At 38.4% G+C, this 16,888-nt stretch overlaps 1 protein-coding gene across 1 annotated transcript in view; it reads left to right on the plus strand.

The window, feature by feature from the left end:
* The window catches only part of LOC124162962 (protein O-mannosyl-transferase TMTC2-like), a 507,991-nt gene that overhangs the window by 123,001 nt on the left and 368,102 nt on the right, over positions 1 to 16,888 (plus strand). Inside the window, exon 4 of the mRNA XM_046539742.1 lies at positions 14,365 to 14,479. Within this exon, the coding sequence (XP_046395698.1) occupies positions 14,365 to 14,479 (115 nt within the window). The remainder of the gene's footprint in view (positions 1 to 14,364; positions 14,480 to 16,888) is intronic.

Here is a 16,888-nt window from a genome sequence, read left to right on the forward strand (position 1 = left end):
ATGTGGTCGATTTGAATAGAACTTTTGAATTTTCCCGATGCTTGGATCTCACACTTCCTATTTACTAATCAAAATTTACTATGCTTAAAAATATTTGCCAGCAAGTTGTTATTCGAAATAAATAGAATACTTGCTATTCAGTAGTATAAAAATTATATGTTTCTAAAGTAGTCCGAAGATTTTCTGTTTTTTCAATGAATCTATTGTTCACTATGTCTTGGTTTTCATTATTAACTCATTAACATTTTACCGAGGAATGTCCTAATAACAACATTTTCTGCGTTTATCTATTACTTTTTCGTATTAACTTAGTATTCAATACGATTTTCCTGCGTGCTACTTCCTTTGTTATGTCCAAAGTGTTCCCATAGTTGTGGATTTAATTTACTGATTACAAATGGAATCCACCATATTTTCAAAATAATAGATTTTATGTGTATGATGTGACGTGAATATGTTGTACCGTATAACGAAGTTATTTTAAATGAACTTGATACATATAAAATATTCAGTGATTTTATTGTGTGAATCGTGCTCCAGTCGTAGTCTGGCATCATTATTTTTTATTGAAAAATGAAATTTCCCATAGTTCTAATCAAATATTTGGAAATATTTGTTTCCATTCTAATGTTTAACAACGCCTAACATATGCGTAAGCTCACACAATTTTCAATTGAAGCGTTGAATTTGAAATAAGAACCTTGATAATGGATCAGGTGTTGAAACCTTGGTCAGTAATAACAAATTTATATATCCGTGGAATCAACATTACAAGCTTATTTTACATTTAAATAAATAAGGCTAAATTAGGAATCCCTTTTCGGCACTGCCTATTTTGGGATAACACATGGTAGATTACAATACGGATTGAAAGCATAGGTAAACTGAGACCGGATACGAAACATAATCAAATTCATGAAAATAACAATTTTTTGTTAAATCTCAACTAAATTAAAAGCATAATGTATTGAGTATTATCAAAAAATGCATACGGATTAATTATGAGTGCGGAACGTACAAAGAGAGTTTGGGTAAATTTTTCTTATTCGGAGGGCTGGGATAAGTGAAAACTTACTACATGATGACGAATGGATAAACATATAATTCTATCTATACTTCACAGACCTCTCGTCACCTGAAGTTTAGATCACGTATGTGTATCATCTTTAGTGGCACCAATTAGTATTACACTCACGTCTTAAGTGAATTGTATAATCTTCGATTGTGCAGAGTTTATTTTATTATTATATTTTTTTATTAAAAAAACGAAAATCGCACAATGAGGCCTATGCATTGGGGCGACCTATTCAGGCGGGACTCGAACTCTTGACCCTCGGTATGGTAAGCGAGGACTTATCGGACCACCGAGATCCACAAGATTTAGGTACCAGCACCTTGATTATGTAAATGTGACAGCGACGACGGCGATACATGACCATCACGTTCCGCTCTATCATGCGATCATGTAAGCCACCGTCATCGCGCGGATCATACAGGTACGAGCGCGCGAGGTTGGTATAATTGAAAAATCTCAAGAGCCAATGAAATCCTTCGACACATCTCTGTCCGAGAATGAGTCGTCTGCGGAGTCTTTGAAATAACAATAACAAACAACGAAAACATAAAATGGAGGCAGTTCAAGGCTAAGTACTTCGCTTCGCCAATAGGTAACATTATGATAAAGTACTCGTATTATGGTAAAGTTGTGGGGAAAGTGTAGTATTACTTTTCGATGTGTGATAACGTAATCTATTATGCTAATGCTCGCCGGGAGATGCTGCAGTCATTATATTTACTATATCGTAGAGAATGGTCGAAAAGTCGTGACCTTGGATTGAAACTAATTAATGTTGAAATGATAATGGAAGGGTAATCGCGCTAGCGATTTGAATGTAAGTAGTTAATAGTTGATTTATATGATGATTAAAAAATCTAAAGGGAGTTTAACCATAGTTTAACGATGTTGATATACTGGAGAATGTACTTGGCAAATGTTGATAATTAAACTTCGATTTAAAGTAATTGCCGTTTAAATCACGGATGTACTTCAATTAGCAGTACTTTCCAATTTGCTGTGTGAAAATAACGCTGCTCGATCGCATTTACCACCATACGCATTTAATAACTGAACAACGTGGACACGAAATAATGTCAAACGAGCACTCCAGTAGAAATAATTAAGAATTTCATTGGTTTTTAATAGATTATAGGGCATTTTTAAATTAAATAAACAATATTTTTTTGCTAATATATGCATTTAGTGCTCGTTTTTATGTCAGCATATGCTTGTCACCATGGGTTTCGAACGTGATAGGCCGATGACGCTCGCAGCGTGATAAAGAGAGCGATCACGGTTTCATACTCGCTATTATCACCTTCTGTCGTGGGAATCGCGTTGCCCCTGGCAACGACATCGCTCTCACCCTTCTCACAGTTACATAATCAGGGTGCAGGTATCCAGGTGTAATATCGTACATCTGCTAATGCTGTAGAACCTATATTGGCTGCAACAAGTATCAGAGACTATTTATTGCTTGAAGTATGAGTAAGTAGTATAGTGCGGAGATATCTGTGAGTATATATCTTGCATGAATGCGAGGGAGTTGGAGTGTTCCTCAACTTGCCTATAAATCACTTATTTAAATGATGGCTTGCGAGCAACGGCATCTCATTGCGCCGAGGACCGGCGAGTCGCGCTTAAAGGTGTTTCGTTTCATTTTGCCCCCGTGACATCATCACTGAGTCGGCTCCTGGGTTCATTTCCTGCGTGACAATCGAACCGGAACTTCGCATGAGTCGCCCCCGCGGGTGTTTTAACTCAATTAACCGTCTCTGGGGCTGGCACTGGAAGCCGTTCAATTACCGCCAGGCGTGATATGCGTGCAAGTTAAACCAAGCCGTCGTGGGGTGGGGGTTGATTCCTGCAACGGGAAGACTGGGGGGCGGAGAGGAAGGTTCAAAGGAGGCGGAAGTCGTGGGGGCAGAGGGAAAGGAGGACGGCCCCCGGGGGCTGTGACCAACGGTCGACGGACTTGATGGTGGTTTTAGCCAAAAGGGGGAAAGTGGACAAACCGAAACGGAGGCAGGATGTGACAAGAAGGGGCGGGCTTGCTTTGTCAAACGGGAGTCTTCATGAGAAGACGCTCCGAGGGTTGATTTTGGGAGGCACCGCAGACTGTCCAGCGGTTTTAACGTTCACGGAGTCACCAGCAAGTGCATTTGTGGGAAATAATTTCGCGGAAAAAATCCATTAACCGCGGTTTGTACTTGAACCGAGCACCATGGAATGCAGGCTTAACTATTTTATCAACCCCGAAGAAAGTTTTTTCGTTGAAATGAAGCGATTGTCATGGTGTTTACGTGGAGCAGGCAGGAAGTAGCTTCTCAGGAAGAAAGAACATTCAAGTGCTATCAGAAATAGCAATGATGACAATAGTATTTTCGTTAAACACTTAAAATATAACTGTCATAGGGATGATTTTAAAATGAATATTTTGAATGTGTACAACGAAAGCTGCGAATTAGATTCTAGAGTGGACTTAGAAATAAAAAAAAGGATAACCGGAACAAAACTCTCATAAACGAATACCTTTACCCATCATTTTCCTCATCTCTTCTTCCGTTTGGTAACTAGGTTGCAATAATAAGGTAAATGCGCATAATTATTTACGCTTAATGATGACGACAATTCATTAAAACCCGAGTCGCCTTTTTAAAAAAAGAAGTGGTAAAAGTAAAAGATATCCAACCTAGAAATATTCAAATTTTTCCCCAAATTTGTTGTTGAAATTGATTCTAAAAACACGGTCACACATTGCTCGCATGGCAACCTACTATCGGCGAAAAAAAGGTAGAACGCTGAACTTAAAGCATTTGTATAAAATCCAGCCGGAGTTCCACAGGGTCGTGTCATATAGCGTTTTACTCATTGTTTATTTGAATATAAAAAGTAATCATTAAACATTGTTTAAACGTAAACATTTACATTCCACGGTCGAAATAGTGAAGAAGAACACGCGAAATACAATGAGAACGGCGAAAAGGTCGTCTTCTTCATCTCGTCATGGGCAAAATATTTGATTGGTGCATTTTATTGTATTTTCTATAGAGTATAACGACATTTTTGAATTGCAAACAGTTTTAAAAATTATATTGTAAGTACCCATTCTTTGATTTTTTCAATGGCCGAAAGGTCGATTTAAATTTCTGAGGCTTAGAAAAAAAATGAACATCGCAGTTATGTATGCTATATGTATGTACAGTATGTATGCTATATATGTAAAAACCATTTCTTAGCTTTTCATTCAAGGAAACGTTTACATTGTTCTCCTTACTTAAAATAAACAAAAAATACGAAAATCGTCGTTTTGATAGAAGGCATTGCCGCAGAATATCATACAAATGCTTGAAGTTCAGCTTTAAACGTTTTTTGCGCCGATAGAAGAAATGTTTATTACAAGTTGCTCTTACTTTGACGGCACTTTTGTGCTCTTTGATCTATTATCTGGAATCAAGGCAGAGTATAGATGTGTTATGCACTAACGGTAATTTATGTGCGTTGATAATACCGAAGCACTATAGAAGGTTCATGTAATTGGACTTTTATTTGCATATAGAAATCTATGCCGGCACTAAAAACATATAGGTATTGACAAATGCGTTTTAGCTAAATGCACTTGGTAAAATAAAACGTTTGCACCACATCAATTTGGTAACAAAACCAAGTAATCATTATCGTGATAAATTGTCGCAAAAGAAGAGGTGAAACTGGAAGATAAATAATTATTTTTAATATTTTTTATTATTGGAGTTTTGTGAAAATTCCAAAGCGAAAAAATCATTCGCCTTGACCGGTATTCAAACTCGGTTCCCCCAATTACCCGTCGACTGCTTTCGCCAAATGAGTTACCATAACGTCTTTTCTCCCGGTGATTTGTGGACCTACCCGGGATTCCATATTGTCCACTGTGGATCCGGGTCCGAATCCCTGTCAAGGCGAATGATTTTTTTCTCTGTGGAATTTTCTAACAATTCATGCATTGCAGGTTATTCCGTTATATTTATCACCGTAGCTAGTCCCGGTAAACTTAAAACAAAATATAAAAAAGGAGGTTTATCTGAATGCTGGGCAGACGTTACCTGCTCCCTTGACGGAGGGGCATGCCATGCAATGAACTTTATTTAGATTGGCCATATTTACGAATAATTTGAATTAAGTATCTTATTTGAATGGAGAAGCCGCGGTGGAGCATCCTGTAAGGGGTTTGGAAACTGGCGTAGAGTGTTGGATGGAGTAAAAATAAGTGCGAAGGGATAGAGGAAATAAGGCCAAGGAGCTCTATGTCGTTCTGTACGCGAGAAGATTCGTCATCGTGCCGGGTGCGAGGACATCGACCGATCTGTTGCTCGCATCTCTCTTGTATTCTTTCCTGATCCTCTACTCCACCGTAAACCTTTTGAGAGCTGGAGTTGTAGGCTCAGTAAAAAGATATAGAGAGTTTTAATGAAAAAATTCTCATGAATTTTCATCTATACCAGGCTTTAAAATGTATTATTTATATGTAGTACCTTTCTATTCTTATGTTTTCATTCTCACTTTTACGAAACTTAGTAACAGAACGCAGAATGGATGCCTAGATAATGAAGTTAAAGGACATTTAGTTTATATTACTTCAGGAGGCCCCACTATTTTTCACTCCCGCCGTTCGGCGTAAATAGTGGCTCGCCAGTCGTTAGAATACCTATCAATAGACGTATTTTATAGCAAGATATGTGCTACGCGGCGGTTAAATTCATTTATTGCTAAATGTAATGCTCATGTGTACCAACTACGAACATATTACCATAAATAAACGATTAAATTCGCTACGTATCGTATCTCGAGCGGGCTAATATGATTACTGACAAGTATCCGAGCGACTGAAGCGCCACTTTTGACCAGCGGGAATCAATGGAGTCGCAGGAGTGGAGAATCCTGTGTACAATATTTGTGTTACAGGATATTATTAAAAGTATTAAGGTCAAAATATGGGATGCAAAATTGATTGAGGTGAATTTAGAATTATCCCCTATGCATAGAAATAAATGTAGGTAACTTGATTCGAATTATAATGTAAGGAGAAATTATGGAAAGCGTATTCGCCGTCTGAAAAGCTTCGTAACAGATTTATATGTTAGATTTGGACTTTCTTATTCTGGAGAAATGGAAAGTTTTAGCAATATTTTCCGTACCGAGGAAGAAATTTGAGTCGTCCATGCGCCGAACATTTGTAAGTAAAGTAATCCTCCTGATGTAACGCATAGTCATTGTGATAACTGGGTGACATTTAAGGTATTTTCTACTAATAATACAGTTTTTAGTGTAAATTCCCGTTTCAATTTGTAATGCATAGAATAATAAAAAGAAGTGTCACGTGCCATTTTTCATTTCGCCCTCCCTTACGAAACGTAATAATAGCATAAGCATTCTTCAAATCTCTTAATAAGCACCATCATATTTTTATCAAATTTTCAATGAGTCAACCAGGTTGGTTTTTATGTTATATTGTCTTTTAATGTCTTAGCTGCTTTTTGGATTAAAGAATGGATATATTTAAGATATCCTTGAATTTGTAGGATACGGTACGGGACAACTAACCTAGTCGTAAGGAACATTACAACGCACCAAGAAAACTTACTTGATTTTGTTTACTTAGCACAGATATTTCGTCCACTATCTTTTCTTGAAATGACAAAGAGGACATTGGTCTATACAGCTATTGTATCAAAGTAACGCTTCAAGGCAACTTTTTTTGATGTGGTAGCTGGAGTGTTGGCCTTTCACCCCGTGATCCCAGGTTGAAATCCAAGGAGAGATTGTTTTCATAAGTTGCTCTATCTCTGCTTGGGCGCCATGTATGGGTTAATTCATGTGCAGCACTCCGTCCGTCGGATGGGACGTTAAGCGCGGTCCCCCGGGGCGTCTTTCGATGAGAGCAGGCTAATAAGCCTTGAGTCGAATGATTTTTTCTCTGTGGATATTTCGCACAATTTGAACATTCCGGGTGACTACGTAAAGTTTTCGTCGTGGATAGTCCCGGTATACTTAAATCACCGACGCTAGGTTTTTCTCCACTCTCTCTTCCTTACCCTACCCTCATAGCGCAAATTATATTAAATGTTGCTGGCTCCCTTTAAAATATCATTCCAGCATTACTTCAACTTTTACAAGCCATTTTCACAACAGGAAAGTGTCGCGAGGAGCTCGGCGAATGAAATTCCTCCTAGACACGAACATTTTTAATCGGCGATTTAATTTCCGTGAGTGTTTACAGGAGCTTAGATGTCTTTAGAAAGACCCCTGCTCGTTGTCCTTAGCCTCTTGTCACATGACCTCGTTCGATTGTAAATTTTCCTCGCTCTTCGAAAGCAAAAAAAAAAAAAAAAACTCGAGAGAATCATCTATTGCGAGCTTTCAGATTAAATCCAGCTCCTCTCCCTTTTGCATTTAAATTCATTGGACTTCCTCCACACTCACAGTGTCTCTCCCCCGTCGACATTGCTAGGCTCTACAGTTTCCCTATAAATAAGGCCCTTCGCCTCTCTTAGCTCCCCATTACTCCGCATTGGCAGCAGCTTCGCATCTCGTGTCCTCTAGTGCGACGTCACTACCCTCTTCAGTCTCGACGTCGAAGTTTGGGAAATCCGCCCTCGCAGTCCGAAACTCTTCCTCTCCTGTGACTCCCTCTTACGAGGATAGCTACTTCGCTTGAAGTAGTCTTCCTTTTTATTTCTTTTTATTCTCTTCCGACATTACAAGGCTCCTCCTCCTGTCCTTCTATCACGTTCAACCTGAAACACGTCTTCTACTCCGGATATTAGAATGCCTAACATGCCTCCGTTCTCCCTTCTACTTGCCTGGACCGGGCCCAGAGAGCCATTTCGTAATACCTTGTGTTGCCACCGTTGCGACCCATACGGCAATTACTTGAGGGTGTTCTTACGAGTGAATCCCGCGTACGTATTCTGAGTTTCAAAGAGATTTAGGTTCGGGCACATCGCGCTGCCGTGAGCGCAGTTTTATTTGATGTTGAAACCTACCGTAGTCGTTCTTCTCTTTTAAAACACTCACCATTCACTCACCGTAGGCAAATAAAATGATCCATATAGTCCAATACTTTCAGTTCTACTTCATTGAGTACATTTTAAAATGGAAATATCCCCACATTTTCATGAGTCGCTAATTTTTCGCACGAAAAATATGACTGGCTACATTTGTTACACGTATTTAATTCCTATAAAATGAATGAGGAGGAAATACTCTTTTTATAAAAGGATTTGCTTATATTGAATTTTTATAGGCTGCTAAAATCGAGTTACTTAATTTACCTCAGGTCAGTTGAGCCTAAGGTAGTCGTGAATCATTTTCCACTTTATCTTTTTGAGCGATTTTTTTTGTGATGCTGGAAGTGTCAGCAAAAGATTTTCTTCTGGCAAAAATATTTATTAAACATGGTTCTTAATGCTTAATATTTGAGTGTTATTCCGTTTGACTTCACGGTATACGACCGAACAAAGAGCTAAGAAAAATCTTTTTCCAGTTATAACCGTGGCTAATCTCCATGTCTTAAAATAAAATGCTTGCCTGACCAGGCATTTGCCCTCTTAGAACCCATCTCTAGCTGTTTATTGTATTATTTGGGGGATATGAATGAAGATCAGGAGTAAGTATTTAAGCATCTTTGGTAAAATAGTTATTATAAAGTTAATAGCTGGTTTATCAACATTTTTCTTAATTTGTTCGTCCTTTTACAAATTTAGCCGGTTAGGCACCAGGGAAGAATTTATTCTGAAATTGTGAAAATTTCAAAAAGAAACAAATCACTTGCTTTGATCGGAAATTTGACGAATGATTTTTCTCTGTAGAATTTCCACAATTTGAGTATTGCGGGTGACTCCGCTAAGTTATCACTATGGCTAGTCCAGGTATGCTTGAATTCTTCTCAAAGTTCACGGGGAAACTGTGAATGATCTTATTTATCGTCAACTGCATACTCTTTCATTCGTTAAGTATGGAGCCTCATCGTCATACTATCCTCCTTCTACGCTGAATTTTAGGTTATAAATCTCCCATTGTCGCATTCCAGCATTCACACTCCGGTTATGCACTGCCAGTTGATACCTCCGGATCAGTGACCCTGACGTGGTCACGATCCGTCTGCTTGTACATCCAGAGTGTACAGCGGTCGATAACATAAACACAACAAGAACAGGTGCCGAGTGCCCCATCCCGCGTTGGCGGGCTATCGTGGTGCCCAAACACGGCTCTTCTCAGCGGGTGACCAAGTTTGCGTAACGGATCGCGTGTTTCGAATGCGTAATGATTCGGCGCGTAAGTGAACAATCTATTGTGGGGGTTAGTCCTATGAAATGTATGAAAAGACATAGGGCTTTTTAATTAAATGAAACATTGAAAATATCGGAATGAATGAGTTAGTGGCGTCATCAACCTACTCGTGAAAGGTTTTTAGAGAGGTGTATTTTGCAGCGTATAGCTCGATAAGTTGGAGACGGACCGAAATTTGATAAATATGAGTCTCTTTATTTATAAAAATTTCACAATCGATAATTACAACAAAAACTTGATGAACAAATCATATGTCTTATAAAGCATATAGCACGATGTGGTGGCAGTTATTGGCATTAGCATATTTAGACATTGAGGCTAAAGGTACTCTTAATTAGAGCGGTCTAAATATTCACAGGATACTTGGTAGTACCGCAAATGATCTTGAAGAATTTTTGTTTGGTGTAAAGTAATTTAGATTTGGCAGCAATATTAAACGGCTTTAAATCATTTTGTTTCCTCAGGATTAAACTATGGTCCCCGGAACTCGCGCGTAAATCTCCAGCATCTGGCCCAGGAAAATGGTTTTTCCGCTGCCAAACCTTTTTTTTTCTTTTCTGTACATTTGCAAGTAACCTCATAAAAAAGCTTATTCAGTGGTTGCTTTTCACGAAATTAAAGTTATGAGGTACCTAACTGCGAGCGAAAGGTTGGGAAGCAATACAGGATACCAGACACAATGACACACGTGATCAGTACGTGAAAAACCCTGTCGTGACAAGTTCTTGGATTTACTAAGAAGAAAAATATCATACAAGGCAAAAGCGGTCTTTTTATATTTAAAAAGTGGCTTGGGAGAGGACTACGGATAAGAATCCCCCTCATGTTTAAGACGGTTTTACGATCAGAAAGTGGTATTTCGAAGATTGAATGTGCTCCTATGACGGTTTATACCGTGGGTATTGGAAACGAGAAGCCAAGCCTTCGTATTCAATCACATATGAACGGAAGTTGTAAATGGACTACAGAGAAGTGATCGAAGAGTATCAGGGAGCGAAGAGATCGACAAAAAAAGGGAAAATTTAAAAATATCAAATGCCGTACTATGGAGACTGGAAGCGAAACATGCGGGAGTGGTGGAAGAAATTGACGCAGAGAAGGAGCAGGTGGAATGGTTTTTGGAGGACTCATGTTTAATGCTATTTGGACGTGAATGAACTTAGTAAGCACGTCTCGGCGACAGTTTTGAGGGTAAGAGGATTGAGTGCATACGAAATAACTTAGAAAAGGAATATCGGACAATCCAAGTTTTATAATCTATCCCTCTTTTGTGTCGACCTTCTCCTTGGCCGGTCAAGAATGCCTCTCCGCCTTCATTCGTGTTATCGTCGATTTCTTTCGGCACATGAGTATGAGGTTGATGCAAAAAACCTGTTATTCATATATAACCAAAGTTTTGGATGGATATAATATGGCAGGGTACCCAAAATTCATGTCTACCAGGGGAAGTATGAATAACACGACGTTAAATCCCATGATGGATAGGTATTTAAATATAGCAAAGGGAGGAAAATAAATACTGGTTGCATACTTTTATAAATGGAGTTCTCTTGTAAAAAGCTTCTTTTATCGAATTCTTTATAAAGATGTTTAGAATCGCCTCTTTGTTTTCGTTCGTGTTTTGGTTACATATTTTCGGGTAAGTAAAGAAGCGGAGGGAATGAAATTTTTGTACGAAAGAGACATTTTTGCGTCTACAACAGTCACTCATTGTACGGAAGTGCAGAGGCAGTAAAAAGAAATGGTCCAGTCCCGTAGATGTTTGTCTTTTGTTTCCATTTCGCTCGCTTATTAATCGGTTTTCAAAAATGTCCGCAACGCGGTGATGAGAGGAGAGCAATGAATTTTGACCCCATGAGAAAGTGTTTGCATTCGCGAGTAACAGCGTGAAAATCTATGAAACCGATAGATAATATAACTTTTAATGTAAATATCGCATGAGGACATCATTATGGTGTGGAACTCGGATCGCACCATCGCAATTGAAAAAATTGGTGACTCTTGCTAACCCATTTAAATACACAGTGGATTACAGCACATTTAGTGGCCGACTGGAGAATCTTTCACTGTAGTATTCATGCATACGTCTTTGGTTAACTCTAGTAATTCATTTAATAATTTGCTCTGTGGACAGTATTCTCAAACCTGGACATGCATTGTTATTTTAGCCACGGCATAACTAAAAATGTAAGAATATGGTTAAGGCAATATACTAAGGAGGAAATACGTGCCCTCATTCTGAATATTATTTTCCAAGCGGCATATATAGCGGCATATTTAGAGATTTGAGTTAGAATCTCCATGCTTACAGTCTTTTCATTTTTTCACTTCAAATCTCATCCTTTGGCGTAGGTGAGTAACTTTGCACCTGTGTATATGGCTTGCCTTAGTAGGACCTTAATTCATGAAAACCTTTGAAGGATGCTTACGCACAGTACAATTCCCTTCGCAACGACATGATGAGAATTTAAACTTTGGTATCGTCGCTTGAATACCATGCTGGAGCTGCAACTTCAGATGGTAATCATTAAGGGATTAAGGCTATCGCCATACAAGAGGGAAATTGAGAGATACCTTCGCTAAAATCTAAGAGTTCAGGCTATTGGAGGCTTCCTTTTTTTCGGGCACCTTAATTTACGGAAATAGATTATTTTTCCGCAATTACATGTTTATCTTGAAGTCATTTTTGGTTCCAAAGTTTAGTGTACTCATTTTTCGAATTAACTGTAAAAGACTAGTGCATGAGGATATCCAGAATATTTAAGGATCTATTAACGAATTATTTCCATACTATATGGATACATTACAGCCTTTACTTAAATAATTATGACCCAATGTTTTTTTTTAAGTAGCATCAATAATGCATACATTTTCTGCTCTTTTTAGGACAGATTTAAACTACGTGTTCTTTTATGTCGTAAAGTATAATGGCGAAATATGTATCTACAACAATAATTATGGTTTAGCAGAAAATCTTAACATTTTTAAAATGTGAAGTCTTGAAATTTAATTTTTCTCAGAAAAAGCTGTGGGTTACAGAGGGTTAATACATAATAGAAGTGTCCCATGCTTATAAACAAAGTTCGAATTCCAGAAAATATAATATATTCGACAGAAATTCCATTCATTATAGCACATAACTATGCAATCCCTTGTGCTCAAGACTGAGCAGAAAGCAATTTGTCCCGGCATTGCTTTGCAGAATGCCGAAGCATAGTGCAACGGCTCTCTCGGAGACGGGTATGACGATAATTTAATACCTTACCGTCTATGCTCGAGTTTCAAGCACGTGACGCAACTTCATACCGTAATCAGCAGAGATTACACTCTCATATCTGCATGCTAGAGATATGAGACCTTTACTCTCTGAGTAGCGAGCGACTCCGGGAAACTCTGCCGTACCTCGGCGCATCCTTCATTTTACCGGTGGATGGCACTGGGGTGGGGAGAATAGGACGTTTAGCCCCGCAAAGGAGCCTGGAAGATGCGTGTATAACAGGGATTTCACTCTGTGTGTGTGTGTCAAAGGCTACGGGAGCACACAGGGTAGGCAGAGTGGGTTGGGTAGGGGAAGAGTTCAGCGTTATACAAGAGCTGCTCGAGGTATTGAGAGGCTGTGTCGTGTTAGTATGCTAGGAATGCTTTTCTCGTCAGGAAGGGAAAGGAGAGTTTTAAGGGAAAATTCCTTCTTTGACGGGTATCCCGAAACCAAATTGCGCGTATTTTCCACCCTCGAAGCCCGCGTCCCTTCCCTTACGCATTAAAACCTTCTCCTGGGCTACTACCCTACTACGTTTTATCATTCCCCCTTCCAATCTTTTCCCTGTTCGCAGTAACCCTTCATCCATCTCCTCCCTGAGATACATTTCACGTCAGTTATTTTCCTTTGTTGCCGGAAAACGATTTTTAGTAGTCGATCTTTCATTAAAATATCCGGGGATATTATTTTCATCGGTCCGTGGAAATTTTGCGGATGCAACGCGGGCAGTAATGAGTCTGGAAGTTTTTCGTTCGAAGCTCGCTCAGAAAATTGGGCGTCATTATTTTGTTAGGATACGTGGTTTAGTGTTTCGACTCTTAAATTGATGCGTAATGAAATTCTTTCGTGTAGACTGGAATGTGTGCTCTCATCATCATTTCCAACCTAATTTTGAATGTTAGATTTTTTCATAGTTCACTTCGTTATGTTCAACCTATTTAAACCCAATGTTTAGTCATACTGAAATTATGGACTAAACACGAGAAATGTTTTTCACGTGATGTTTACGTGTTTTATATCGCGTATTTTGAAAGCAAAATTTGTAATAATTTTCAATCCATCGGAGATACCTCCAATTTTTTATCCATTAATTAAATATATTCATGAGTTCAATATCGTTCCTTTGATGAATTATTAGCGTTTTCATTTCAATTAGATTATTTTTTCTGATTTATTCCGCAAATTCTCTGAAATGAAAGCCTTTCAATGATTATCAACGTAAACAATTTTATCAGTCAATCTATATTTTTTATTATCCATCAGCGATTTAGCTTCATATTATCCTTTTCGTTGGAGCATTTTTTTCATTTTATTGGAATGACTTATCAAAGCTGTAGCCCCGGGGATGCATTTTATATGTAATTAATTGCTTGTCAATCCATTCGAAGGCCATAAGCAATACATATCTGCGTACCTAGCCCACACAAGTGCCAGTTTGTGCATATGACTTTGCTCTTAAAACATTTGCTAATTTGAAACTGGATTAATTCCTGCAATTTAAAAACAACAACCCCTTGTCTGTGTATAGATGATAAGTGGGATGTTTCTATTCAATTATTTCTTATATGTGCAGTTCTTACTTATTTTTCAAATTAACATATTTAGCTATAATATACATTTAATATATAATAATTAGGACTGATTTGTAAAAATATGATGATTAAAAAAATAAATGTTACCTTACTAGTTAATCACAGCGTTATTTCTCTTCCACTTTTAGCTTACGGAAACCTGGGCAATGTCCTGAGCTCACAAGGACGAATGGCCGAAGCAGAACGAGCCTACAAGATGGCGCTGAAATACCGCAGCAACATGGCAGACGTCCATTACAATCTGTAAGTCTCATTCTATCTCCTGTACAGTTTTCCAAATTTGATCGTCATCTACTACGATTTAATATGATAATGTCATGGTCTATGTTTTTGCACGACGCATCATGTAATTTTGTCCTTCGGTATTAGGAAAACAGGTATTGACTAGGATTAAAATTTTTGCTAAAAATTTTCTCAATTTACCTTGTACCGGTCAACACAATATTTTGAAGTATTGAAATATTTTTGACAAATGTTTGGAAATGTTTGCCTTATATGCTGTTGAAAGCTTATGAAAATTTTATAAATTATATAAATATGGAAAACTTCTAATGTAAAAATTAGGTCTCCAGTAAAATGATGCTCTTTAAAGATGGTAAAAATTTCAGGGAAAAATATTTATTTCTTGTGGGAGGTATATCATGAAATCACTTTTTTCCACTTGTTTATTTCCGTCGTCATTTGAGGAAATAACCTAGGGCGCTTGAAAATGTGCATAATGATTCCTTTAGAACCAAGTCAGTTTTTATAGGAGTATCAATGAACGTTTCTTGAGTAATCGTTAAGAAGCAGTGTTGCTCCTAAGTAATGACGACGAAGAACATTAATTTATGTTGCTTCCTCTTTTATAATGTCAGTCTGTGCATATCAAAGTCAAGAGTTATCTTCCAGCCAACATTAGGTGGTGGAATATTACTCCGAAATCGTTTACAAGGTTTTATTGATGTTTTCCGTGACGAAGCGCATGATTTTTTCTCTCTCCTAGTCTGCGGCGTACTTTACATGTCCCATTAAGAATTCGGAGTACCGAAAAAAATGTGTATGGGCGGGAATTCTTCCGTCGCTTTTGCAGAATTTCAATCCTTCACGGCGTAATTATTTCGGGGGAAGAAAAAAATGATCGCACGAATCCGCCGCGTCCATCCGAAATTTCCCTCCAATTACGCCATTAATCTTTCTCGCGGATGATCGTCCAGCCCATTTCTCATGCGCGTGGCCCCAAATTAAAACCTTTCCATCTCTCCCTCCAAAGCACCACCACCACCTTTCCTGCCGGTGTTGCTTTCGAGAGAAAATCACTCCTCCCCGGGCCGGTGAGGAAAATAAAGACCCAGCCCATGCTTTAGGTCTTTCTCGTCTCGATGGCGACTAGTAATTCCGGCTCATCAATTCCACGTAATTGTTTCCAAATGCCAGCACGCAATTCGGTATTCACACAAAGCACACCCTTTCTCCGTATCCCAAACACTCACGCAAATACCCCGGCCGCCGGAACGATTTACTCACCTGGGAATCAGAACGAACGTAGTTCCCCTTTCTCCTTTTCTCTCAGTCTTGAAATCTCACTCGTTGAAATAAGAGGGTGTATTTCATGTCTATTCGCTATCATTACGAAAAAGTTTAGACATCGAAGATAATTTTGTTCCATCCGAGTAAAGAGCAAAAACGGATCAGGTCCTTGCTAGAACACAGTAAAGGGCAAAGCGGGATAAGAAGGTGAAAAGTTCCCCCTCCTGGATTTGCCCCGTACTTAGGGTATGCGATTTGGGATCAAATAGGACAAACCTCCCCACATTTCCAGCCCGCTAGATGCCCACCAGGGTCAGCTAGATCTAAAATACGATTTTCACTCTTTTTTAAATATCCCGGTCAAGAATGCATATTTTTAATACAGCTTGCGGCATTTGAAACCTTAATTAATGGAGCAGATTTCCAATTGTTTTCAAGAACTTTGAGATATGCATTCTTGACCGAGATATTTAAAAAAGAGTGAAAATCGTATTTTTGATCTGGTGGGCATCTAGCGAGCTGGAAATGTGGGGAGATTTGTCCTATTTCATCCCAAATCGCATACCCCAAGTACGGGACGAATCCAAGAGGGGAGACTTTTTACCTTCTTATTCGGCTATGCCCTTTCATTTCAGATATATGATCATATAGGGGAAATGTTGTGAGCTACGACTTAGAATTGGGCTTTAATTGGTCAAATAGCAGTCTCTCAGGCTTGAAATCTCACTCAATGGAAGAAGATGGTGTATATCACGTCTATTCACTATATTTAGGACAAAAAGTTTTATAAATTCAGGAATATATATTTCCATCGGAGTAAAGAACGACTGGCAAAGCTAAGCTGAGGATAAAAGCTTAATAATATTTAAGAATTGTTTTTTTCCGTTTACTTTTCGGTCAGAGGTCATCGTTTTCTATGAACTATTTTAGTTGGTGATACCATTTGCTGTAAAATAAGTAATCTGTATAAACGAACGATAAAAATGAGGAATTTTTTTTTTTTTTGCTGTGAAACGTTTTTGAATGGCATGAAAAATAAATAATTCGAAATGTGTCCTTCGTTTTTAGCTTTCTTCGATAACGGTATAGAGTACTTCCCGTAAAAGAGATAAAAGTAGTGTAGCTGATTAGGAGTTTAGGGTT

This window comes from Ischnura elegans, chromosome 7, assembly GCF_921293095.1.
Source record: "Ischnura elegans chromosome 7, ioIscEleg1.1, whole genome shotgun sequence".
Classification (NCBI taxonomy): Eukaryota; Metazoa; Arthropoda; class Insecta; order Odonata; family Coenagrionidae; genus Ischnura; species Ischnura elegans.